Genomic DNA, 25,392 nt, shown 5'->3' on the forward strand with positions numbered 1-25,392 from the left:
GCCCGCGGCTGCCTTGCCTCGGTGGCTCTGGTCTTGCCTCTTAGGTGGACTTTACTGAGGGCGCCGGAGCCGGTGCCGAGCGAAGAGTAACCTGACAGCCTGGGTGCCTGCTTCCTGGGTAGTGGTAAAAGAGTGGCAGGGCGATCTCTGCTTAGCCGCAGGTGAATAACAGGTGAATAAAAGGAAGTCTCCTCCTTCCCCGTGGCGTGATTGCGTTTGGTTTTATCAGCGCTGGAGGTGGTTGTGTATCTTGTATGTCTGTTTAAAAGAAGGTGTTTTATCTTACCCCTGTCCAGTGCGTAATGCAAGGAAAATTCCTTTAGAATGCCAACCCCGTGAAACACGCTTTTAAAAAAAGACTTTACTAGATGACTTTGGGATCTAACCTGCTTTTCCAGTGTTCTGATCATTCCAACTTACAGGTCAAGGGAGTGGTGGCCGTAGTGCTGTAGCCTAGAAGCCCAGCCGCAACAAGCTTTCTGCTGGCCTGGAGCATTTTGAGCTTTAGTGAAGGATTATTGCAAACGATGTTGGACAGCTGGGTGAAGTGGAATCTCTGCTTCTACAGTGGAAGCAGCGGGTGAAGATAGAGGCTGTGGTTTAGAAATAATTTGCCACAAAGTGTCCGCTTAAAGCAAGGAGTGAGAGAATATTGGTGGAGAGCGTCAGGTCCTCCTGCATGCCCCTATACGGACATCCTGGCTGAGTAAGTATCACTTAATAGAAAAAGAGGGATAACTGTGAGTGACTAAAATACGCCTTGTGCTGTGATGAACAAAATAATGTCCCCAAGGTTTTGCAGTCATCCCAAGCCACTTTGTAGTTTGAACAAAACATGGTATTTGGTACCATGTTTGTAAAAAAGGGCCAGTTTCAATGATGAGTCAAAATTTCTAAGATTATGCAAACCAAGGTGTATTTCTTTTAAATTTTTTTTTTCTTTCTCCAGATGCATCAAGGAACCAAACTCACAGAACCTGTAGCTGGACTGAGGACAGTTGATGTAAGTGTAGCTCTGCACGGGTTCTAGAAAACAGCAGCAGTTACTTCCCCAATTTCAAAACAAAGATTATTTGTTGAATTATTAGCTTTACCCAATTTGGTAAATAATTGTCTTAGACATCTGTGGTCCAGAAATTCTAATGGGCATTATGAAAGGCAATGATGTGATACATACAGTATTTCCCATATGCACAGATGTCAGTTCGCTTGTGCTGAGTACCAAAGTGAATGTGCTTGGGAGAAACACGGGGAAAAATGGCTTGGGAATGTAAACAAGATGCTAGATGGGCCAGCTGCTTTCTCGGTGCGAGGAAGACATTAATCCCATTTATATGTGTACTTCGCTCCTGAAATTTATTTCTAAGGTATGTTCAGCTTGCACTAGAGAGTTTGTTCACCTGAACAATTTCAAAGCACCTGAGGAAAGGTACTTTCCAAGAAACTCTTGGAATAGGACAATGATAATCCTCTCAGTGCATCTGCTGCACTTCCAAGCAGCTCCTCCCATTCAGGTCACCTCTGCTAGACTGTATCTTTGCAGTATTGTATGGGGGGACGGCAAGTTCTTGTAGTCTTGGGATTTTCTTTTTCTAAAGCAATGTCTTTATATTGATCCTCTACTCTGATTTCAGTACACAGATACCCTCTTTCATTCAGCCACTCCTTGTGGACTAGGAAACCAAGAGCATATTTTACATATTGTATAGCATCATAAACAATCGTTTCTACTTTAAGGTTCTAGCTGTTCTGTATGTGTTGTGCCTCATAACAGTGTGGTGGAAGAGATCCTCAGATTCTTAATCCCACAGGAAATGCTGAGAACATGATGACTCCACATGAGAGCTCTTAAATGGGCTATAGTTATTTCCAGTTATGTGCATTTTTGAGTACTTTTTCAAAAATTATGGTGGTGTGATTCAGAAATGCAGTGGTATTTTTCCCAAAGGTGTTTTTCAGGAAATTGGAAAGAAACTGTAACTCTTTAATCACATTTTTACCATCCATAATTCTTTGTTAAGAGTCAACAATTTCTAAGTCTAACCCAAGACTTGAAAAATGTATTTTCAGAGTTCTCAGCTATACTCTTAAAGCCAACAGTGTATTCCGTCTCTGAACAGTGCCAAAAGCTAAAAAAAACCCCTGAAACCCCCCAAAATCACCCCAAAACAGTGTGTGAAATGACAGCAAATTGCTGCTGTATTTCATTTTATGCTGGCCAATGGCTGAAGTCACATGCATGGACAGATAGAGAATAGGTTGTAGGAGTAATGCATCGCTTGAAAATGCTGTCATACACATTGATGAATATCAGCCACATGGAAAATTATTTTTGGAAAAGTTATCTTTGTTGATAACTTCATCTGATAGTAAATGTTTTTTCAAGGAAAGCCCAATGCTGGGTAAGGAAAGAGATTACTTTGGATTAATTTGTCAACATTCTGTAAATTTAGTCACAGGTTCATCGATATGAAACTTCTTTGGAAGAAATTTGTAGCTTAGCATTAACATCTTGAACTTGTTCAGTGCAAGAAACTTGAAGCTTTTGAAGGTTTCTGTGGTTAGCAGCGTGGCCATAGGCCACAGTTCGTCTACTCTGTGGTATGTAGCTCTTCATGTATAGGCTCTTATCTCAAGTTTTAAAAAGTGCAGCAAACCCAAGTAGTCTGAAGTGCTTATATCTCTACTGACTAAAGTATCTTCCTTGCCTACTTTCAGGGTGAATTTTTAAAACTGTCTCCTTTGGAGAGTATGAAATGTAAATGTCCAGCTAAACACTTAGCTGAAAATTTGAAAAACTTCCATAATAGTTATCAGTTGATCACTAAGTTGATCACACTATATGTAGTGACCAACCCTCTCTGAATGACTTTTTTGTTATTTGGCACACCAGTTTTTCCTGTGATTTGGTATTATTCTTTATGCATTCTCTTAAGAGCAAGTAGTAATCCACATGATCAACACAGGTCAACATCTTTGTTCTCTGCTAAGCAGGTCTGCTGTGTAACCACACCAGATGAGCTGTGGTTATGATTGCAAACTTTACAATTTCTGTGAAGCTTGGTATCTAACTTGTCTGATATGAATAGTATGTATTACAGATAAGATACGTACATCTAAAAACCTTTATGAAAGTGAATTTGTGTCCTTAGTGACAGCTTAGATAAATAGTTGATATTTGTTATGTAACAGAATACAGATGCTAACATCTCACCAAAGCTGGGTTTTTTTCTGTTGCGTATTCATGATGAAGTAACTTAATCTTTAAGACACATGAAAATCGAATTAAATGAAACATAATTAACAGCATGCTTTCTGCAAAGCTGCTTTTTTTCCATGAGAGAAATGTTAGCCTACACAAAATAATATTTTGTTGGTAAAGTCCAAGACTTGAGAACTTGTTTTCATACTAAAGAGGGATTAAAAATTGTTAATATTGATATTCTTATGTATAGCTAACTTTCAAAATACTTCACTTTAAACTGTGGGCTCAGATCATTGACTTTGACTTTGTTTAATGATGATACATGTCTCAGTGAATACAAAAGTGACTGACCCTGTTTAAAAGTGAGTGTAAAACAACTGTCCTATGCTAAGAATACTAGAGTACAAGCGTTGTCTACAGGGTGACCAGCAGCCACTTGATCACTTACATAAAGAGATCAGTAGCCTGGAGATATGACAGTAGATTACAATGTAAGAGGAGGAGGATTTAATCATATTTAGATAATAATCTTGCAGAACACTATCTGTGAGAAGTTACATAATGTAAGATTCTTGTAGTATGCTTTTTGCAGAAACATACAACAGGCCACAACCCTCTAAAGTTGTTTATATTTGAAATGGCGAAGGAGTGGCGTAGAGAGGAGTTCAGGTGGTTTGGCAGTGGTTGCCATGTCTTAAAGATCACTGTGCTGTCATAAGACAGACTGGTGTTTCTATTCATTTCCAGAATTCCCTTGTTGATATCACAGAATGGAGAGCTCTTCATCAGTGTGAAGACTCTCAGTTAAGACAATTTTGATAAGTCTAGGTGTCACATCTTTCTAGTGCCTTTTTGTACCTGCTTCCATTTTAATAAGCTATATCAAGTCAGAAGTTCCTGCTTTTTTAGCTTTCCTGTTAAGGGATGAAAAGAATCATCACAAGGTCACCTGTTACCTACTTGCCTAATTGCACAATTTTTAGGTTGTGGTTCAGATAAATGCATTGGAGAGTAGGAAAAAACCCCACCTATTCTGCTTGCTTCCCCAAGGGGAAAAAAAATCCTATGTGATTGATTGCTGATGGTGCCACACGTGGTGAAGCACCTGGTAGAAATTTAGATTGTGATGTCAAGGCTCATAGTCTCAGTGGGTTTACCTGTATACAGATAGCTTGTACAAGGAACAGAGGTTTCCCTGGGAAAGCAATATTAATAAAGAGGAACAAACAGAACTCACTTGGAGGAATCAGCTTGAAGTGGTAGTTACTAAAATGTGTAAGGAAAGGATTTTCATATAGATAGATCAGCTTCTTTAGAACGACTCTTAGGAAATATATGGAAGTAGTAAGTTTTGTTAACCTGTTCAAAGAGATATCTGACACCAGGCTTGTACATGCTACAGAAAAATCTTGTGTGCTACACTCCATTGTTTGGGTGGGCTGAGAATTTTGGTTTTAGCTTCTTGGTCACAAATAGTTTGATAGTTTTGTTTTTTTTTTTAAGTTAAAATCTGTGCAGTCTGTTACAGACCAGCCTGTAGGGATTTTGAAGGACTCAACCTCTAAGCTATAATACCACTTTTAAGCTATCAGGGCATTGTTTTCTTTATCATTCTGCAGCTTTTGTATTTAGTATCATCTCAGTTTTCAGAAGAGAGCTGTATTTCCTGCTGATTTGTTTGGGGGCATAGCATGCATTGTGATGTGGTTTCTGCAATGTTGGCTAACTGCTTTGTAGGCATTACTAGCTCACAGCTAACTTCTGTGTTCTCCGGGATGTTTGTTTCAACAGGAGGAATTTTATATTCACAGCACAATGACTCTCATTTAACCTTTGTGTCTGATGGTTGTTTGGTTTTTGTGTGTCATCTGGATAGTAAAGCCTTAAATAGAAGGAAGTATGTGCATGAGGCATAATTGTAACTGGAAAGCGATGCACTTTCTTTCACAAACCGTTCCAGTGTGGGTCCTCTCCACAGGCTACAGTCCTTCAGGATAAACCTGCACCAGTGTGGGTCCTCCACAGGCAGCAGTTTCTGTCAGAAAGCCTGCTCCAGTGTGGCCCTCTCTCTGCTGGTGGCAGCTTCCTTCAGGGCACACACCCCACCCCTCTACCTTCTTCACTAGCCTTGGTGTCTGCAAGATTGTTTCTCATACTTTCTCCATGCTGCCAACTGCTGAGCAGCTTTTTTTTTTTTTTTTTTTAACCCTTTCTGAACCATATTTTCACAGAGGCACTTACTAGCTTCCAACTTCACTGATTGGCTCAGCTTTTTATGTCTGGCTTGGGCCAGCTTCTGGCCTCATCACAGAGGCCCCCTCTGCCTCCTTACAAAATCACTGCCATGTTAACCCAGCAGATGAACCTTTGTTTGTAAATGGATCCTTTTATACTAATAGCAGGGAGAGAGTGTGTAGAGGTAAGTAGTAAGTATGTGAATTAAATAACGAAAAGGTTGTATGTGATTTTTTTTTCTTGCTTTTGTCATTCTGTTATTCCCTCTCCCACATATTTGCATAGAGAGGTTGATGGCTCTAGTCTTCTCAGTGTCCACTAGTATATTTTACAGCTGTAAGATGATTTTGACATGTTAACTATATCATAAGACATGTAGATGAATATCCAGATTTACAGATAACAGGTCACCTAAAACCATGGAGAATCAGCTTGCTGGTTCTCTCCAAAGTTATATGGATTAGTTATGTGAGAAGTACCTACTGGCATGAGGCCTGTAAAATTATTTTGTAGGCCTCCACCTAAAAATACTTAGGGTTGGCTCTGATCTTCCTGTAATTTTTGGTTATGTAATAAAGTATCATTAAACAAAATTAGTGATACTCTCACTGACTGCTGCTTAAGCAAAATTGTTCCTAAATACACTCTATACATAATTTGCTGTTAAGCACGAGCCTTGTGTTAAAATATAGTATTCTGTTGTGAAGAACTGCATTCCACTTTTTTCATGTGTGTTCATATAGGGAATTTTCTTATTTTTGCCAAGTAGAAGTGGATATTTTCCAAAAGAACTGTTCTTTTGTTAATCAATACTTCCTTTGAACTATGCTGACAAGAAATTAGATTCCTATCTTCTTGGCTGTTCAGACCTTCTTTTTTAGTGATTGTGCTGGTATTGTGATACTTATCTACAAAATCACAGAATCATATTTGGCTTATGATTTTAAGATTTATAGCATTAAAATTACTGACAAACATTTGGAAAACATAACTTTCCTGTTGTATATCTTCAGACACCAAAAGTTTGGTGTTCTTTTTGTATGGAGTTTTTGGCACATCTTGCTTTTCTGTGGCAGGGGGAGCGGGGGCGTGAACAAGGAAGTCTTGGGGTTTCAAAATAAATATAATAAACCTTATACAAATATGTATGTATTCTATGTGTACGCTTTATCTCTAAAACTCTAACATGATGAATGTGGTCTTATGCAGGTTTTGCTTTTTGAAGTTGAAAACTGTCTACTTACAGACTTCAGCTTGTTGAATTTCATTGAATTTCAACTGAATTATGTGGCTCAGTCCTGGTATCTTCAGAAGCTACTAATATTGAAACCACACTAGCATCATCTTTGGTCATTTTGATGACTAATTAGAGATTAAGTCAATCTTTGAGAAAACTGTTGGATGTCAATTTTCTTTTTAGAGTTCTACTTCATTGGTGGTTTGTGACAAATGGTTTGAAAGCACTATATGCAATACCTCTGGGTCTGCCACTATGTGGACAAGGTTCAGAAAGAACATGAAAAGGCAGCATACAGTAAGTAAAAAATCAAAACACAATCATTTTTGTAGCATGCATACCAATTCCTATTTTGTAACTGAGCACTGCTTAATGCTAATCACCTTGCAGTTGCAGGCTCATTGCTCTGCTGTTTCTGGACCTCTATGGAAATCTTACTGGAGGGTGGAAGGATTTCTGCTTTTATCCAAGGCAAAATAGCTGGACTGTGCGGAGTAACAGTGAGTATGGCTTTGAAGAAAGCTTAAGCAGATAGTCATAATTGACATATAGTCAGCAGGATGTTATTTATTACCTGGTGTTTTACACAAAAGCTGAACTCAGCTGATAAGGTATAATGCATTTCCTAAATCACATTTTGTATAGTACAGCAAAATAGGGGTATAAAGTATAAGGCGTTACTCACCTTATGCAGATTGCTGAAGAGACAGGCAAATAAACGGCACGATGCTGGTAAAGGTGTTTAAAAAAATTTCCTTTAAACCACTCTTAAAACTGGCACTGTTTCTGACTGTGTTGCCCAACACTGGAAACTGGACTGTGTCCTGGGGAGAGAAAATAACCTGATTTTTCTTGAAGGATGTAACACAAAGAAAACACAGTGATACTGGGGATAATAAATACATTAGCTCATGCCTCACTGTTTCTAGAAAAGGATTACTTCATACAGCATGGGAAATATAAACAAAACAGCAAACAAAACTCTTTTAGATACACAATAGAGGAGCTCAGGGCCATGGGAATAAAGAACGAAAAAGAATGAAATTAATTTTGTACATTTCTCACAATGGAGAACACATGATAACTAACCTATTGAAGAGATTATTTCTTAACAGATAAAGGACTTCCTGAAATAGACAGAAGTGTTACTGAGAGAGTTTTTATCTGAACAAAAAACCTTAGAAGCATGTTAGTGTTGTTTCTTGCCTTGTTGGCAGCTGTCTAAATAGTATTCTGAACTTCAGGTGTTCCTCTTCTGTGGTAGAACTGTATTAATTTATCAATGTTCTGTGCAGTTTGTTTTGGTCATAAATAGTCTGCCATCATATCTATGCACAGAGTGAAGGATAACATACAGATTGTTTCCAAAGCTTCTGTGTAATGTGGGTTTTTTATGTTTCTGTGGCTGCCCAGAAACGTATCTGTATATGTTTAGAGCTACAGTTATTCTGAGTGCCTTTGAATGTCCCACAGCTGCATAAGGATACTTCGGGCAGGGAGTTTATCCAATTGCTGAATAGGCATGTCCTGGGCTTAGTGAGTCCAGTAAATTTTCCTTCAATACCTGTAGGATTCATGCAGAGCACTTCTTACCTTCACACTTACGAAATGCAATATAAGCAAAGCCACAAGAGAAATCAGCAGGGGAAAGGTGATTGTTACTCTAGAACTGTTGTTGTGGGCTGTTCAGTTTCATCTGAGGTTCCTGCAGTGTGCTGTCCTGTTTTGGCTGCTATTCTGCAAAGAAAGCCAAGTATTTCATAGTAGTTTGAGTGCCCCTGCTTACTCTACCATACATGCTGCTACACAGCAATGGTCAAATACAAAATTGCTTTGTAGGGGGGGCAAAAAAGCGGTTGTGTGGGAGTGTTTTATTACTTTTTACTTATTTCAGGTGATATATTTGCTTCCTATTTTTCACCCTTTAAAAATTGCCTATACACTTGACATTTTTGCTTCCTCTCATGCAAACCTAGAATAAATATTAGCTGCACTTATTTCACGTCAGAGAAAATCCTTAAGGTTTTTACTGGTTATTATTTCATTCCTTCCATGTTCATAGCATGTCTCCATAGTATTTCTCTGTCCATGGACATTGTTCCACACTGCTGTGAACTAACTCCAGGGAAAAAGATAGCAATAGCATAAGATAAATTTTTTGTACAGTAGGTAAGCAACGGAGATTTAGAACCACTAAGGCATTAGAGCATCCCACTTGAAAATAACGAGAAGTGCCTGAATAGGTGGACCTGGATTGTGTAACGGTTCTGTACCAGTAGTGCTAATGAGACAGACAGCAATTTCGTCTTTCTTCTGGCATCTATTATGTGCTATTGTGTCCTGCCCCTACAGAAGGGGCCAAAGGTGAAACTGGTTTTTGAGGAGCACTTACTGTTGAAAGACTGAAATGTTGATGGCTGCTTACTGAAAGTTGTGTTTGTCTGTACTTGCAGGTAAGCATGAATGAGCATATCTTCATGTGAACAAAGTAGTTTATGGTAGTGCTAGGTATCAGTATGTCCTGACTCATAAATCAAAGAATAGCATATGTATTTTTACTTAGTAAGCTTATTTGAAAAAAAACCAACAACCTAAACCAAACCCAACAACTTCTAAGATTCTAACATTTATTTTCTGCTTATAAGAAAACACCATTCTTTATGATTTTGGCACTTGATTTAGGTCAATAGTTAGCCCTGCAGGAGCACCAAACTGTAGGCCTATGGGAAACACCTTAATTGCAAATTCAAGGGTGGGGAGCAGAGTAGTAGTTCATTCTTTAAAAGATACAACGCTGGCATGCCCCTATCTTCTTGTTATTTTCAATTCTAAACTTGAATGAAGAAGTCTTTTTTGGTTCTGTGTTCAGCAGTGATGGTGTTAGAGTCCAATATGTAAAGCAGTGACAATAAATCTGAACTAAGATACATGAACTTAAGAACTCTTTTTCATTGAAGACAGGCAGAAAGGGGAGAGGAAGAACGGAGAAGTTGGTTTGTGTTTTACTTCAGACAGGGAGAATTTCAGTAGTTTATACCTGAACCTCTTAGTTCTAGCTTGCTCAGTGATTAGCTAAAAAATGTGCAGTGTCTTAACTCCTCTTGTTGGAATAGTCCATATACCTGAATGAGAGAGTGTTTAAGTGATTAGCCATTTCTGCTGTTTTTTAGATGACTTTAATATTATCTAATGCCAGCAATGAACAGTATTTCCAGATCATTTCACCCACCTGTTTAAAACAGTTGTGCTGTTGTCATGAGTAGCAATTAATCACTTTATCTCTGGACTGTGTCACAGCAACTGAAAGTCATAAAGCCAAAGTCTTAAAGGTTATGGAATAAAAATATATATTCCAATAGGTATTTGCATCTCTGGTTATTAAGCGGCTTGCAGAAGAGTGAGATGGTACTATAAAACATATTTTCAGTTAAAAATTGATTCACATGTGTTAACTGAGCTAGCTTATAAGGCCATTTTCTTAGTCACAACTGAGATGAAATTTTTCAGGTTGTTTCAGAGAAGAGCTGCTGGAATCATCACTAAACCAATACCCCCCCCCCTTCCTCCATCAAGATTCCTGAGGTATATATGTAAAAAAGTTTAGGTTAGAAAAATTTTGCTGTATGTAAGCACATAAAAGATGAGAATGTTTGGAAAATGTGTGTTTGACTAATTGTAGAGCAATTCTTGGGCAATAAAGGCTGGGTTCAACCAAGGTGGTAAGTTCGAACTGTTCCTTCCCCCCACTTTGCCAGTTAGACTTACAAAATCAACAACAACAAAAAAACCCTACCACACTTTGCAAGGGTATATAGTTTAGCGAACAATAGATTACATACTGAAACAATGTGTTCTTTAAGAGTACTAATATTCCTTTATTTCAGGAAGGTTATGGTTCATGATCTTCTAGAAACTACTTGAAAATAATACAGCAAAAAGGTCTACAGTGTTCTGCGTTTAAAATGGTGAGATCCTAGCACTCATGTATAAATACTGATTGATGCTATGGCACGATGCCCTCTGCCATCCCACTGCAGGACAGAATTGCTAAAATTCTGATAGCATTGTCCATCTGCTGCTGACACACAGTGTTAGCCATTACTGCTAAAGCTAATGGACAAGAGGAAATGGAGGGTATCTGTAGTCAATAGTTTGGTGGCTGTTTGGGTTTTTTAAATACACCTTTATATTGCTTCTTGTAAGGGTGTTACTGTAATTGAAACCATAATTCTGACTAGTGATACTGTCATGGTTTTACTGCTGAGACCTGAGGCGTATTTGTACTTACTAGCATGAATATTTAGCACGTAACAGAAAATTGGATCTGTAAATGTGGTGTTTGTGGTTGTGTTCATTTGAATAAAAAATACACATCACAGATTAAACTCTCTTCACCAAAGAACATGAAAAACTGTCTTTTGCACGCAGGAGGATATGAACTACAGTCTTTGTATCTGGGTAGTTTTGCCATTACTTCATCATCTTCTGCCTGGAGCATGTTGAAAATATAGTGGACTCTAACAGGAACTAAAATGACACAGTTTTTTATCAGTCAGTGAGAGCTGACTCTCCTGTTTTCTGAAGTACCAGAAGTGACCAAATGTAATGTTAAAGCAAATGCTTGCCAATGTATGAGATAAAAAGGCAGCAAAATAACACACAGGGTTCAGAAAACCTTTTGTGTGCCTGAATGAAAAGGTTTTAGCTAGAAAATGATGGTTCATGCCTCTAGGCCTTAAGGAATTACATGTTTTTGATATGTGTGATCTCACCTCAGATTGGTAAAGAACAACAGGTGATGGTGATGAACTTTCTCCTTTGTGATTGCCATATTTATACTGTTTTTAGAGTTGTGAATGGTGGAGGTGTGTGAGAAAATGGACCATGGAAGCTGGCTGGGCTTGTGTGCAGAGTTTCACAGCTGAGCAGGTATGGGATGTTGTATTTTCTTAGTTTTGAATTTGTCATCTGCTAATGACACTTGAGAACCCTGTGTCGTTTCATAGAGGAGACAGTGCTCAATCTCTAGGCTAGCAGTACTCAGGAAAACTTGCATTAGTGACTGCAGAAAACCACCAAAAGTGTATGGGCAATATGCAACAAATAGCTGAGCTTTTGGAAGGGAATACCTGACTCACAGTGAGTTTGCAGCACTGTTCCAGTTCTGTAGTCTTGTCCAGCTTCCCCTTTACACAGTTTCTGTGGATAATACAGACTTCATCAGTGTTTGCTTGCAGTATACAACTACATGTACGTCAGAGACGAAGGAAATCCTGCTTTTTGTTTGTTGAAACACATGTAGTGTCTTTGTGATTGCAGTGCAGTCTGGTAGTGTAATCTCTCTGAAAAGAGTTTTAAAGCAATAAGGAACTCACTGTCAGGTATTTTTTCTGACATGTTATGTGTGCCCCCTCACCCCCCACCCTTCTGAGTTAAACTTCACTAATACTTTACCACTGGATTTGATAACAGAGTTTTCATATGCAAGCTAGACTAGAGGAAAGTCTGCCATTCTCTAAACTTTAGGAGCAGCACTAACTTGCTTAATCAAGCAAAGCCATTTCTCTATGAGATGGGAAGTTTAAGTGACAAACATTTATTCATTGAAAAAACTTTAGTCATGAATGAAGGAATGAATCGCAGAAAAGCCCTGAACTAGCTTGTACATATATGCCTTCATGTATGCTTTATGTACAAGAGGGGTGCAGCTGAAGAAGTGAAGAATAAAAACCATTGTGACTATGCAAAGTCGTGGGAAAAAGAAAAGCTACATGTTTGGCTGCTTCTCAGAAAGGTAGTGCTTCTGTGAGAAATGTATTTGAGTGTATTGCATCAATTCAGTTTTTAATCAATGCAGACACCAAAATATGTAATGTTTTTGATGTTTGTCATCTGTTGTGACTGTTTATTTTTACCCTGCCTTTTAAATCATGTTCTAAGTGTCATTGTCTTAGAGAAATTAAATGGCTAATGAAGTGCAGGAAAAGAAGCAGAAGTGTCAAGTGAGTCTGGATTGTGACCAGTATCTTTGAATATTCGAGTTGCATCAGACTTTTATACTAGCACAGGAATGGAAGATATCTTTTCAGAAACCAAATGGTAAAAATGTCCAAGTGCAGCTTTCCAAAAATCTCTGTGATCTCAATCAGGCTTATGGTTAATTTATGGAGAATTATTTGGTAGTTTATTTTTTTAAACAACTGAGTGAGTGTCGTGGTTTAATCCCAGTTGACAATTAAGCATCACGCAGCTGCTTGCTCATTCCCCCCCCCACCCCCAGTGGGATGTGGGAGAGAATCAGGGGGAAAAAAAAGAAGTAGAACTCATGGGTTGAGGTAAAGATAGTTTAATAGGACAGAAGAGGAAGGGAAAATACTACTACTACTAGAATATACAAAACAAGTGATACACAATACAATTGCTTACCACTTGCTGACTGATGCCCAGCCAAACCCTGAGCCGCAGTGCCCCCTCGCCAACTCCCCCCAGTTTATATTCTGGGCATGACATCATATGGTATGGAATACCGCTTTGGCTTGTTTGAGTCAGCTGTCGTCTCTGTGTGTCCTCCCAGTTTCTTGTGCATTCCCAGCCTCTGCTGGCAGGGCAATATGAAAAGCTGAAAAGTCCTTGACTTAGTATACTAACACTGCCTAGCAACAACTAAAACAGCAGTGTGTTATCAACATTATTCTCATCGTAAATCCAAACCACAGCACTAAAGAAAACTAACTTTATTCCAGCCCAAACTAGGACAGTGAGTGTCTTTCACCTGCAAGAGAAAAGTTCAATAGGCCTGCATGCTCTCTTCTTTAACCTCTAGTTTGTCAGTAACAGCCTCAGGCATGAGATTTTTCGTTAGATATTAGTGACTCTCTTCTTCTGAAGGAACAGGTAAATATAGCATATCAAGAATACAGCACTGGAATTCAGGGATGTCCTGGTTTCAGCTGGGATAGAGTTAACTGTCTTCCTAGTAGCTGGTACAGTGCTATGTTTTGAGTTCAGTGTGTGAAGAATGTTGATAACATTGATGTTTTCAGTTGTTGCTCTGTAGTGTTTAGACTATAGTCAAGGATTTTTCAGCTTCTCATGCCCAGCCAGGGCACCTGACCCAAACTGGCCAACAGTGTATTCCATACCATGTGACGTCCCATCTAGTTTAGGAACTGGGAAGTGGGGGGCAGGGATTCGCCACTCGGGGACTGGCTGGGTGTCGGTCGGCGGGTGGTGAGCAATTGCCCTGCGCATCATTTGTACATTTCAATCTTTTTATTACTACTGTTGTCATTTTATTAGTGTTATCATTATCATTATTAGTTTCTTCTTTTCTGTTCTATTAAATAGTTCTTATCTCAACCCAGGAGTTTTACTTCTTTTCCTGATTTTCTCCCCCATCCCACTGGATGGGGGGGGAGTGAGTGAGTGGCTGCGTGGTGCTTAGTTGCTGGCTGGGGTTAAACCACGACAAGGGACTACACCATATTTTCCCATCTGGTTTTTTTTTGTTTGTTTGTTAGTTGGTGGGTTTGGGTTGGTGGGGTTTTGGTTTTTTTGTTTTTTTGTGTTTGGGGTTTTTTTTTCTGGTGTTTTGGGGGTTTTTTTTTGGTTTTGTGGGGTTTTGGGGAGTTGGGTTTTTGGTGGTGGTTTTTTTTTGGAGGGGGGTAGAAGTGCCTTCATAGACATAGAGACAAGAGAACCCCCTAGCTACTGGTAAATCACAATTACAGAGTTGCCCTGGATTTCCTAGTAGGGAGAGAAATCTGTGTGCTTAATATTCGATGAGGCATTTGATTTGATGGGTATGGAGGTGAGGTAAAATAGGGCTGGACAACCCACAGCTATGTATGTTCTCTGTCTGAGAATCTGAACACTGGTTTTGGGTGGGTAGTCTTGTTGGACTTCGTGTGTAAATGTAGTGATTCTACTCAAACTCTCTGGGCCTGACTGCTATTTCTGGTATAGTCAGAATTGTAAGCTTCAAAATTCTTATGTACATTCAGAAATTAAGATATGGAGAGGCATTAATTAGAGAATATACATGAGAGGAAGGCAACAGTGCTGCATGTGGAGAGATGAGCAGATATTAGTTGTCTGTTACCTCCATAACAGGTGTGCTGAGCTGCATGCTGGGTTAGAAAAATGGGTTATTTTTCAAAACAAGGTACTAAAATAACCCACAACAAATACTGGATAGTCAGGAATATATAGTTTTCTCAGTAAAACTGAGCAGGAGATATTCTTTTTAAGGCTAACAGCAGAAGTCCATTTTTTTTCCTCTTTTCATAAGGGGATTCATGTAAATTGTTTGTCCAACTCTTTGGTTTCCAGTTGTGTTTGGAGCTTCCATTAGTGATTACTTTGGGATTATCTGTATGCCATCAGTTTTCTGTTTGCTACTAAATTTTTGCACGTGTTTAAAACTGCAGATGTGGTCAAAAGACTTTTAGATGAAGTGCCAAGTTACGGATGTAGATACAAATAATAAAGTGCATGTGCCCCACTTTACAACTGTTTCTCTAGCATTTTTAGTGCCAGGCGGATGAAGCTGAGGGGAAGATACAAATCTTCCAGAAAAAAAAAAAAAAAAGTTTTGTTTTCAAATCCCCCCCAAAAGTACACTTGAAGCATGTCATACTTGTTACTCAACAAGCAATTTCTGTGTATTTCTGAATCATCATAGCATTGTTTGCTTTTCCCTTCAACTTCAGGATCCATGAAAAATTGGCAGAGTTCCAGTGATGGTGGATATCTCTGCAACCCTCAACACCAAGTGGATGGGCTAAATCGTGGGACTAAATTAGACAAAGGCCCATTTGATGTAGGTGTAGCATTTCCAGTTAATTAGCTGTATCATCAAGAGCTTCTGTCTGCCAGCTGAGTTAGGGGATCTGGCAAATCCAGTATATATTGCAGGATCTGGCTCTAATACTGTTCCACTGTCAACTCGTATTTCTAACTAAACTGATTAGTTTACAGCTCAGGGAACTGGCTACGTTCCCTCGACTAGCCCTGTTCTTCAATTGTAGGTGAAGAGTTCAACTGTAGTTTAAATTCTTCTATTGTTTCCAGCAGATGATTCAAATAATGAGTGTGAGACATTCTGCAAGTTGCTAATTCTGAACTTCAATTAAATAATTTTTATATTGTGTACATGTAAATATACTTAACATAAAGATAATACGCCTCTTCTGAGCAGTGTCAGATGTGATAGTCAATAGTATTACACTCTTTTATGGTGAAAAAGCTGTATGTGTCTTATTAGTTAATATAAATGTAATCTAGTTATTCGGTATGTTCCTTTGTAGCCTGTAAGGGGCTTCCAATATGCTGTTGAGTAGCGTCAGCACAAAAGTATTATGAGAGAGAACTTTCATCCACAGCCAACAAATCCCATTCTGTCTCGCAGTGAATACTTGAACTAGACACTGCCTCTAACACTGAAGTTATGTATAGCGCATTGCCTGTTAACTTTTGTGTTCTCAGTCTATATCCTTGAATATTCTTCCTCAGCTAAGTATGACTGTTTTCTGTATACACAGACTCCTGTCTGTCCAAATCTCTATCCTACTGAGACACAGGACTCTAGATTCCTTTTAGTGTGGGGTAATTTCTGAGTTTATGAGTTAGTTCTAATGGAGACAAAAGGAAAAGGATGTTATTTTCTTTGAGGGGAAAAATAAATAATCCCTCACTAAAATAATCACCAAGACCAGTACTGCTGGTTAGAAAGGAAGAACAACTTTGTGTCAAAACTCTTCTCAAACATTACAGGTTCTGGGTGGATTTATTTGCTTTGTGCAGCACTGTTTTTGAATTGAATCACAAAGTAATCTGACTAACTTTATCTTTTTAAGTTAAAAACTATTGTTGGTCATATACATGTGGTTCAAGCAAAACCAGGTGTATTTTCTCTTGCAGATTTCCAATTCATTCTGTGAAATGAGTAGACAAAGTTAATTAGTTTTTGTCACCTTTCAGAATCACAAATTACTACAGAACGAGTTTTGTGTTTTTAAAATATAGGAATACAATGTTCTTGGGCAAGTGCCTGCTTAGTAATGCAAGAATAACTTAATGCCTCTCTCTCTTTCCCCCCCCCCCCCCCCCAAAGAATGCCATAGCTTTTAGCACAGCACTTATCTGGATGAAATAAGCCCACCAACCTGTTGGTTAAAGTAAGGGTAGATCTGATCGTTCCATGTTCTCTTGTCTATGCTAGCAGTGGAAGGGATGACTATAATGATGGCAGTCATACCAGAAAAGGAGTCAAGATTTCAACTTGATGAACAAGCCAGCCAGCAGCTGCAGACTATATTCTTCATATACTCACTTATCTGTATCAGATTATTTCAGCGGCCTGGAAGTAACAGTCACATAAGCATTTTTTTGCAGGGGAGGGACAGGAACAACAGACTGTTTTTTTCTCTGCATTCCACATGCTTTCTCTCACAAGTATTTAACTGAACTCCAGAAAGAAATACACTAGAAATGCTTTCTTTCATATAAGCGCATCAGTTCATGCTTATACTTACTTAGAAAATCTCACTTTTAAAGTTATTAGAATAACTAAAATGAAGTTATTTTTCAGACAGATTACACTTTCCTTCAGTTCTTTCCATCTTTTCTTATACTTTGTGGTGCTCCTTATTAGAAAATAGAAAACTCTGGATTAAAAAGGAAAAAAAAAAGTGTGTGTGTGGGGAGACATAGGGGAAGCTTTTCAGTTACCTCTTCTGATGTCTGTCTAGATAGCAGTTACAAGTCCACATTTATGACCAGTAAAACACAAGTGTGCACATATACTGGGCTAAAGTCTGAACTTCTAACAGTCTAAAAGTTGTATATTTTTCAGGTAATAGAGAAAAAGCTTTTTAGATTTCTTTTTATAGCTATATTGCCTGACCTTGCTCTATCCTAATTAGTGACTGACATAAATTTTGGTCATGCCATCTTTCAGTTAGGTATCCTACAGATTTCACAGAATACTAATCTGGAAGCTAATATTTCGAGAAAAGGTGCAGCTCGAGTACAATCTGTACATATATTTTGGTATTCTTCCAGTGCTATTACTCTCTAACAATAAAGAGATAAGGTAAGCAAAAAGAAAAGAGACTATTTCTGCCTCAGAGAAGACAAGGATGTTCAGAGTGCTAGCCTGGGACTTTGGAGAGTAAGATTCAATTTCACGTTTAGTGGCAGACTTTGCCACAGTGAAAAGCAATGCAATTTAATTTTTTGATACATTTTTATATTCCTTTTGTGGAACTGATCTTCCATGTCTCACAGGGCTTTTCTGAAGTTAAATATTTTCACTATGTAATCTCTTTTACAGTATGAGGTGCTGTGTGAGTACCTAAGCCTTAATCATAAAGGTAATCTTCCTCATTTAATTGGCATTTTGGGTCATGAATATTCTTGGGCACCCAGAGGGATCAGGTCTGCAAATGTAAGAGATCTGTTGAAAAAATGTGCAGTAATATCTTCCCTGACTAGGACCTATGACCTTAATCAGAACACTAGATACACAATACAGGCTTTCAAATTCTGTCTCCTTCAGAACCCCTTGTAGTCTCTATTATGACCCCTCTTCATTCTTTTCAGTCTTATGCAAAGCACAGACTCCCATGGAAATTGCATCTCTCATCCAGTTTCCTTGTTTGCTTTTGTGACAGCTGCATATCAGCCAGCAGATTTCTCAGGAGTGGCTTATTTAAAATGAAGATGACAACTATTTGTCCTGCTATCCTATGCGTGCTGCGAGGATGGGGGGTGGGTGGGTGTCTTCCTCCACTAGAAGCCAAGTGCTGATGTCTATTTGTTCCAATGTGCTGTATGTAATTCCTTGTGGGTTGACCCTGGGGTGCGGGTCATGAAATGCTTTCTGATACAGCTTCACTTAGATTGCAAGACTGGGTCACACCTGGATCCCTGCTGCTGTCCAGAATGGCCATAAGTGTCATCCTGCCTGTGGTGGGGCAGTTAAGCTAAAATTCTGTCAATTGGAGGCTGATCTTGAAACTAACCACCTGCCCTCAAAAGAGAACTGCTAGCAGTCATGCTCACAGGGCAACAAAGACAACTTTCCCACAGCAGATGTAGGGGTTAGCTGAGGCTGCAATTCAGAGTGTTCTGGAGTCCCCTGTTCCTTGTTTCTCTTCAAATGGTCCCCTGCTCTGTGTAGTGGCCCTGTCTGCAGTGAGAATATATTGCCATGTGTGCAGCAGCATTAGAACTAAGGATGGAGGCCAAATTCAGCAACCAAGTGGCAGGAGCTTTGTTAGGAAGGGAAAAGGGAGTAAGTAGAATGGGATTGTCATCCAATTTAGATGTTAGGAGTATATACCATCTTACAAAGGACAGATCTTGCTGAAATGGCTTCATCCTCCATCTCAGAGGAAGTGAAGTGTACTGAGCTAGGGAGGTGCCCTAGCAGTACTTTGGGATGAAGATATTGAAGGTGGCACTTTGTGAACCATAGTGAGTAGTTGCATTTGTGTGAACTTAAGTTTAGGCTTGGCCTGGCAAAGTCCCCATCTTAGCAAACCTGCCAATACAAACATAATTTTGCCAGCATAGAAGTATGTGATTAGATCAGCTCTCCTTATGGTACTTAAGGAGGTGGCATAATAGTTCATTTTGGGATAAACTGCCTCTCAGTACAGGGGTTGGCCAACAGCTATTCTGATGTAGTGATATAGGCCATTCTTTATATCATAGTAGTGACATAGATCACTTGCTATGCTAGTAAAGGCCTTGTAGTGTAGATGTGCCCTCAATATTTATTTGTATTGTTTTCTGGTCATCCTTAAATGAAAAAGAGATTTTGTTCTGCTTCCTATGGAAGAGTACCGACTAAAAGAGGCTACATCACTATTTCTAAATTTCATACAGTGAAGCTATTTGGTAACTATATAGCTGCATTACTCCATTGTATAATTTATATGGTATGAAAAAGGAATTGACTGTAACTGAATTATTATTATTATTCATTTTCCCCCATCGATAATCAAGCTACTGGATTATTGTTGGACTTCATTCTATCTCTTTGCAGCTATATTCATGTATGTTGTTTATATTGTTGATATATTTATTACACACTTCTGTTTAGTGCAGCGCAGGGGGAAAAGGGCATACTTGCTATCCCTTTTGAGCAGTTTAATTCCTGATAAATCCTGTGGTACCTTTCTGAGGTTGCCAGTTCCATTTCCCTTTGACAATCTGGCAAAGAGTTATAGACTTGATGACTGATTTTTTTTTTTTAAAGCAGAGTAAATGTGTTCAGCGCAGTAAAAGGCTTAACAGCCAAATGTATTGTGTATATCCAAGAAATGTTCTTTCCTGTAGTGAAAGCCACAACTTGAATCTCTTCCATCCCATGTGAGCACCCTGATGATACTTCCACCAAAGTTTTAGCTTAGCTTATGGGAGGTCCTGTCATCCACTGGGGGAATTTTTATCCCATGATGCATCCAAAGTGGGAAGAGTCTCCTCAGTTATCTTGGTTTTCAGGTTTTAGTTGTTAATGTATTAGATGCAGTCTCCTTTATTTTTCAAACCTGTTTTCTAACCTAGTGTTCTTCTTCCCAGTTGCATGTGCTGTGGGGGATTTCGCATAGTTCCTGTAGCAGTTCCTGGTCTATTTCATAGGTGTATGTGTTAGTCAGCATTTTTTTCCCCTTTTTTTTCCCCTAATGTTCATGTGGAGGGTAGCTATGGCTGGGTGGAGGTTTCGTCACTGTAAAATGAAGGTGTGTGCTTTCTCTGTGTTATCTCACATACCTGATTAATTAAATAGTCTGTTTGACGTCTACTAGCTGATAGAAAATTTACCTTGTCTACATGACTTACTTCTAATGTTACCTACCGAGCACTTTCCTTTTTCTTACAGGCTTAAATGTACATTACTTAGAACTTTGGTTATAATCTGTTTACTGATGATCGTTAAAAAACGTGGTTTGGGATAACATACACTTCAGGCTTCTAGTTCTGCTGGTTGTGAACAAAGTAAACTCAGAACTTCTTATGCTATGCATCTAGAACTGCAGAAGACATTTCATTTTATTTATCAGTTTAACTTCATTTGTAATAAATGGTTCCTGGCACTCTTGATAAATGTTTAAATTGCTAAAATAAAAATCCAGATATACTTGACCACCAGGATAGGCATAACTAACCATTTTAGCTGCATAGTAATACACTTGACCGACCAGGCTTTCTTCAAAATCCAGAGCTTCAGGAGACGAAATCATAGGCCCTAAAAGAAGGGGAAAGGGCACAGTAGAAGCATTTCCTGAGTAACTGGGTCTGATCTCCTGCAGTAGCAGGTAAGAGACTTCTGAAAGTCATCATAGCTCATTTTAAAACTAATCAAAATGCATCTGTTTGGAGTACTGTAGGCCAAGGAAAGTGAATGCCAAAGCTGTTACATGCCTCTCATACATTAAATAAATACTTCACGGTTCTGGAATATGGCATAATTTTAAAGTGTATTTGTCCTTTCAGCGTCTATCTGAGGTTGCAAGTACTAACAAACAGCTCCATAATTTTTACTTCCAGGTGAGAACGGAGGTGCAGTGAGGTTAAGAGACTTGCTTTTGGGTTTGCTGAGTTAGTCCGTCCAGCAGAAGAGGGAGCTGAATTTGTGTTTCTCAAATCTAAGAATAGCATTCTGTCTACCCTGATCTGCAGTGGTCGCTCACTTCCCTCCTCCTGTAGCTCTTAGTCAGAGAGCCATAGGGAGTCATAGCGATTTCGTTACCGTTCAGTTTTCCCTCAGATGAGCAACTGTTGTTCCTTCCTGTTTAAAAGAAATGCCAAAGAAGGGAGCGAATTATTATGTCAAGGGGAAAGCTAGTTTTGACTGCTACTTTGACAAATACAAATTATAGAAGATAAGTTTGTTTCCCAGTTGTGTGTTGTCTCTTGCTGTTGCTGAGCTCACTTTGTTGGGGGCAGGGAAGGAAGTTGCAGGGGAAAGTGCTGTAGATTTATGAATTATTTAAGCTGTTGCACCATCTAGTGGTAGCTTTTTTAAAAAGCTGCTCAATCATAGAATATGATAAAAGCATGTAATCTATTTAATTTTCTCTTTCAAATTCCAACTGCATGTATAATTAAAAGCAAGTAGCTATGTTAAGGTGAATGTAAAAGCATCATCTTTCCTCTAAGGAAGCCTGATGTTATATTCCTTAACATGTGTTTACACCTTTCTTGCAGGTAACATAACTCTTAGTTTTATCTTCTCACAGAAGGTGCTCTTAGTTGCAGAAGAGTTAGCTTGTCAGAGAAGAAAAAGAAAATTATCTTGTTGTAAACAAAAAGTAGTTTGTGCACAAAATAATATTCATTCTTAGTTCAAAAGGTCAAATGTTCTCTTTAACAGTATGATTTTTAAGAGAAGCTGGATTAGCACTTTGAAGAATATCCACTAAATAGAAAGAGCAGTGAAAGTGGCATTGTATATTTTTTTCCACGTAAAACTGCTGATGTGCCTTACATCTGCTCTGGAGAGATTCCAGTGGACAGTAAGCTATGAGGAGTCGATGCATTATCTAGGTCCTCCCACTCAAGGAATCAGCTTAGAAATCATGAGGTTTCTTTAAAACAAAACCAAACCCACCCTGATTTTCTTGTATTCTTTCTAGTTTTTTAGCCTGTAGGCTGCACTGGTTTCACACTTTAAAGCTTTTCTCAGGATGCAGGGGAATGGAAATCTTTTCTTTTAAAATTAATGCTAAGACTCTCAGGCGTGATTCCAGCAGCAGAGACTCTTAAGAAAAGCACTAAAAATAGTGAGTCATGATAAAATTGTGAGAGCAGGAAGTGTTGCCTCTGAGAGGAGTGGGGAGGAATCTCAATTTGTATGCATTCATTAATTTGGCTTCTGAAGTTAGGCTGCTTTTTCTAGGGTGCCGCTTCTTTCGTTGCTGAAAGAATTATAAAAACTGTTCACAAACCAACTCCTGTCTGAATGCTCTGAGGTAGTTTATAACCATTACAATAACTTGCTATTTACAATTCATTATTACAGATCTAACATTTCATTCAGATTATTTATAATTTTCTGGATGGCTTTGTTTTTGCAGGTAGACTGAAGCTGTTTGTGTGCTTAATTTTTTGGATAAAATGTCATGGGTGCTAATCTGTGGTTAGTGGTAATGATCTGGAGGTGTTGGAAAGATATCTGCATGCTAGGCACAATGATATAATTGAAATTAATGATTGTGCTACTTGGTCTCCATTGTAATACCTGTGGCTTAAAAAGATGCTATAATAGTGCTTCTGTATAGAGAATACTGGCTTTATATCTGGCAAGAAGGTTCTATGTACATGCAGCTATCTATGCTTGCACTCTTTTCATTATCATTAAAGTATAAAAGCTTTATGATCACTGCCAGGTATAATGCAAATAAAATGCAGTTACATCTCACTTTGAAGGAAGGAGGGCACGGGGGTGCTCATAATTCTACAAAACAATGTGAAAGAAGATATGGAAACAGATTTGGCCAGCAACTTGGTTTGGGGATTTGTTCCACCCAGGGACCTTAGATGTGTGAGGATAAGAACTAAGCCAAGTCCTTTTTACTTCCAAATTGGAATGTTTTATTATGATACCTTCTACCTCAGGTGAATAGATAGTGCATGTAAATCTAACAGTTGTGCCTTATAAAGGAAATACCCTTGAAAGTGGAAATAGCTGTTCCAAAGGTTATGATACTGGGTACTGAAACAAAAACATCTAATCTGCTTTGCCATTAGTGCCAGATGTTTAGTAAACACAGAAAGAAACTTCTCCAGTTGTAATGCATAGAAACTCCTGCTCCAGATCAAAACCAGGCTTGTCACGACAGCAAAAAAATCTCAGAATTTAAGTTTTTGAAGAGTAATTTGTGTGATGTCTATAGGAAGGTAGGTAAGTTTCCTTACTATATATATTTGTTGTTAACAAAGAAAGCATATTCACCTTTGTCCAATGTAATACATGACCTTTCATATTCTTATTTTACTGTATTACACTTGGAAGATGGTTCCCATTGATATTTTTATGGTCTGGTTTTTATTGAGTTTAACTTGTTACGGTTCTTCTTTTGTGCCCTCGTTTTGCTGAGTACTTCCATACTCCTGTTGCCTCAGTGATGTTTGTACATAAAATCCTATATGAACATTATGTCAGTAATGGGATTTTCCTGTTTGCTGTATTTTAATCTTTCCTAGCAACTGATCTGACTTAGCTAGACTTTGTAGTGCAGTGGCATGTTAGTGGTAAGGTTTTCAAGGGAGCTTAAGCCTTTTCCTGCAGGTCCATCCTTGTATTAGTACACTGAGAAATTCTGAAGTAAATAATACTCACAGTCCTTTCTGCATATCAGAATTAGTTTTGCTCAGAAATGCTCTTTTAAGTGTTGCTGAACTGATTGGTAATGGTTGTTATTTTTCTACGTGTACATGAGTGAAACACAAGCAAGGTCAAAATGAAATCTAACCAATCACTTTTTAAATCTCAAAGTAATCCACAAGTATAGTGTCAAAATTATATTCAGTATTCTTGAATTATGATTAACTTATATAACCAGCTGATGAAACATTGTCCATGAGTACATTTTCATGCCCTCTTGGTACTGATTTGGAACTTGAAATGTTATTTGTTTGAGTGCTTAAGCAGATGAAAATTTTGTTTTGGTTTGGAAAATTTCTAGCTGTTGCAGTTTTAAAGCAATTCTTGGAAGTAAGACAGTGCCTCTCTCCTAGTGTGATGTCCATTTTTAGTCAAGTTCAACTCCTAATACAAGTAATGATGTATCATAAACATCTTTACAGTCCTTCTATTTGCGCATCTTTGGATGAACTGGAATACTTGGTTTCTTTATTTTCATAGCTTTTTTTTTTTATTCTTCCATACTAGCTGTTTAAATAACATCTAAATAACATAGGCTAAATACATTAGCTGGCTAGTGGCATTCATATTCCTGAAATAGCATGACAGTCTCTTTTCAATAGATTCCCAGCTACATGAATGGTTTGCTGAAGTAACCAAAATTGTACATTCACTTTTCCAGGGATTTCAGGGGAGGAAGCAAAGGAGCTAGGAATGCAAATACTCATGAAATTATTTGAGAATCAGTTAGCAAGATTCAGTTCTTATTTTAGTTCTCAGGAATTCAAGCAATGCTCACAGTAAAACGATGTTATTGAGTGGAGGAATGAAGCAAACTAAGATTTAGTGTAACCATGGTTTTGCTTCCGAAAATGCCCAATATTACATATCATATTCTTGTCCTTTGTATCTGCCATTTTCAGAGTCAAATACGTGCTTCTACACCTTCTACTAATGATGGCAACCCCATAGCAACACCATCTGTTTATTCAGATGATGTTTCCTCATAAGTGAAACGTGGTATTTAAATTTAGCTTGAAAGTTACCTGACGTTTTTCATTGCAACATATAAAAAACAAAACTGGAATTAATTTGACTGTCAGAAGCTGATTATATTGTAAATAATCTTTTGCAAAACCCAAACCTCCAATTTTCTATGAAGAAATGCTGCTTTTATCTCTCAAGTTCACTGATGACCTGGTTACTGTAGGTGGCCGTATAATACAGATCCTTGAGTTAAGGACTTAGAGTAGGAAGTACACTATATTCATACATGTCAAAGTGCCTAGAGCAACTAGCTTTGGTTTGCTTTTGGAAAGCACATACCATACGCTAGTA

The 25,392-nt window shown here is 38.3% G+C and overlaps 2 protein-coding genes across 2 annotated transcripts in view; one reads left to right on the plus strand and one right to left on the minus strand.

Annotated features, from left to right (window-relative positions):
* MTMR10 (myotubularin related protein 10) overlaps positions 1-25,392 on the plus strand; it is a 536,484-nt gene that overhangs the window by 72,505 nt on the left and 438,587 nt on the right. The window lies entirely within an intron of this gene.
* The window catches only part of GCNT3 (glucosaminyl (N-acetyl) transferase 3, mucin type), a 54,393-nt gene that overhangs the window by 1,276 nt on the left and 27,725 nt on the right, over positions 1-25,392 (minus strand). Inside the window, exons 3-4 of the mRNA XM_010572263.1 lie at positions 20,855-20,934; positions 7,363-7,406 (exon numbers count right to left, since the gene is read on the minus strand). Coding sequence (XP_010570565.1) covers positions 7,363-7,406; positions 20,855-20,934 — 124 coding nt within the window. The remainder of the gene's footprint in view (positions 1-7,362; positions 7,407-20,854; positions 20,935-25,392) is intronic.

Source organism: Haliaeetus leucocephalus, unplaced genomic scaffold (assembly GCF_000737465.1).
Source record: "Haliaeetus leucocephalus isolate CR32 unplaced genomic scaffold, Haliaeetus_leucocephalus-4.0 Scaffold339, whole genome shotgun sequence".
Taxonomy (NCBI): Eukaryota; Metazoa; Chordata; class Aves; order Accipitriformes; family Accipitridae; genus Haliaeetus; species Haliaeetus leucocephalus.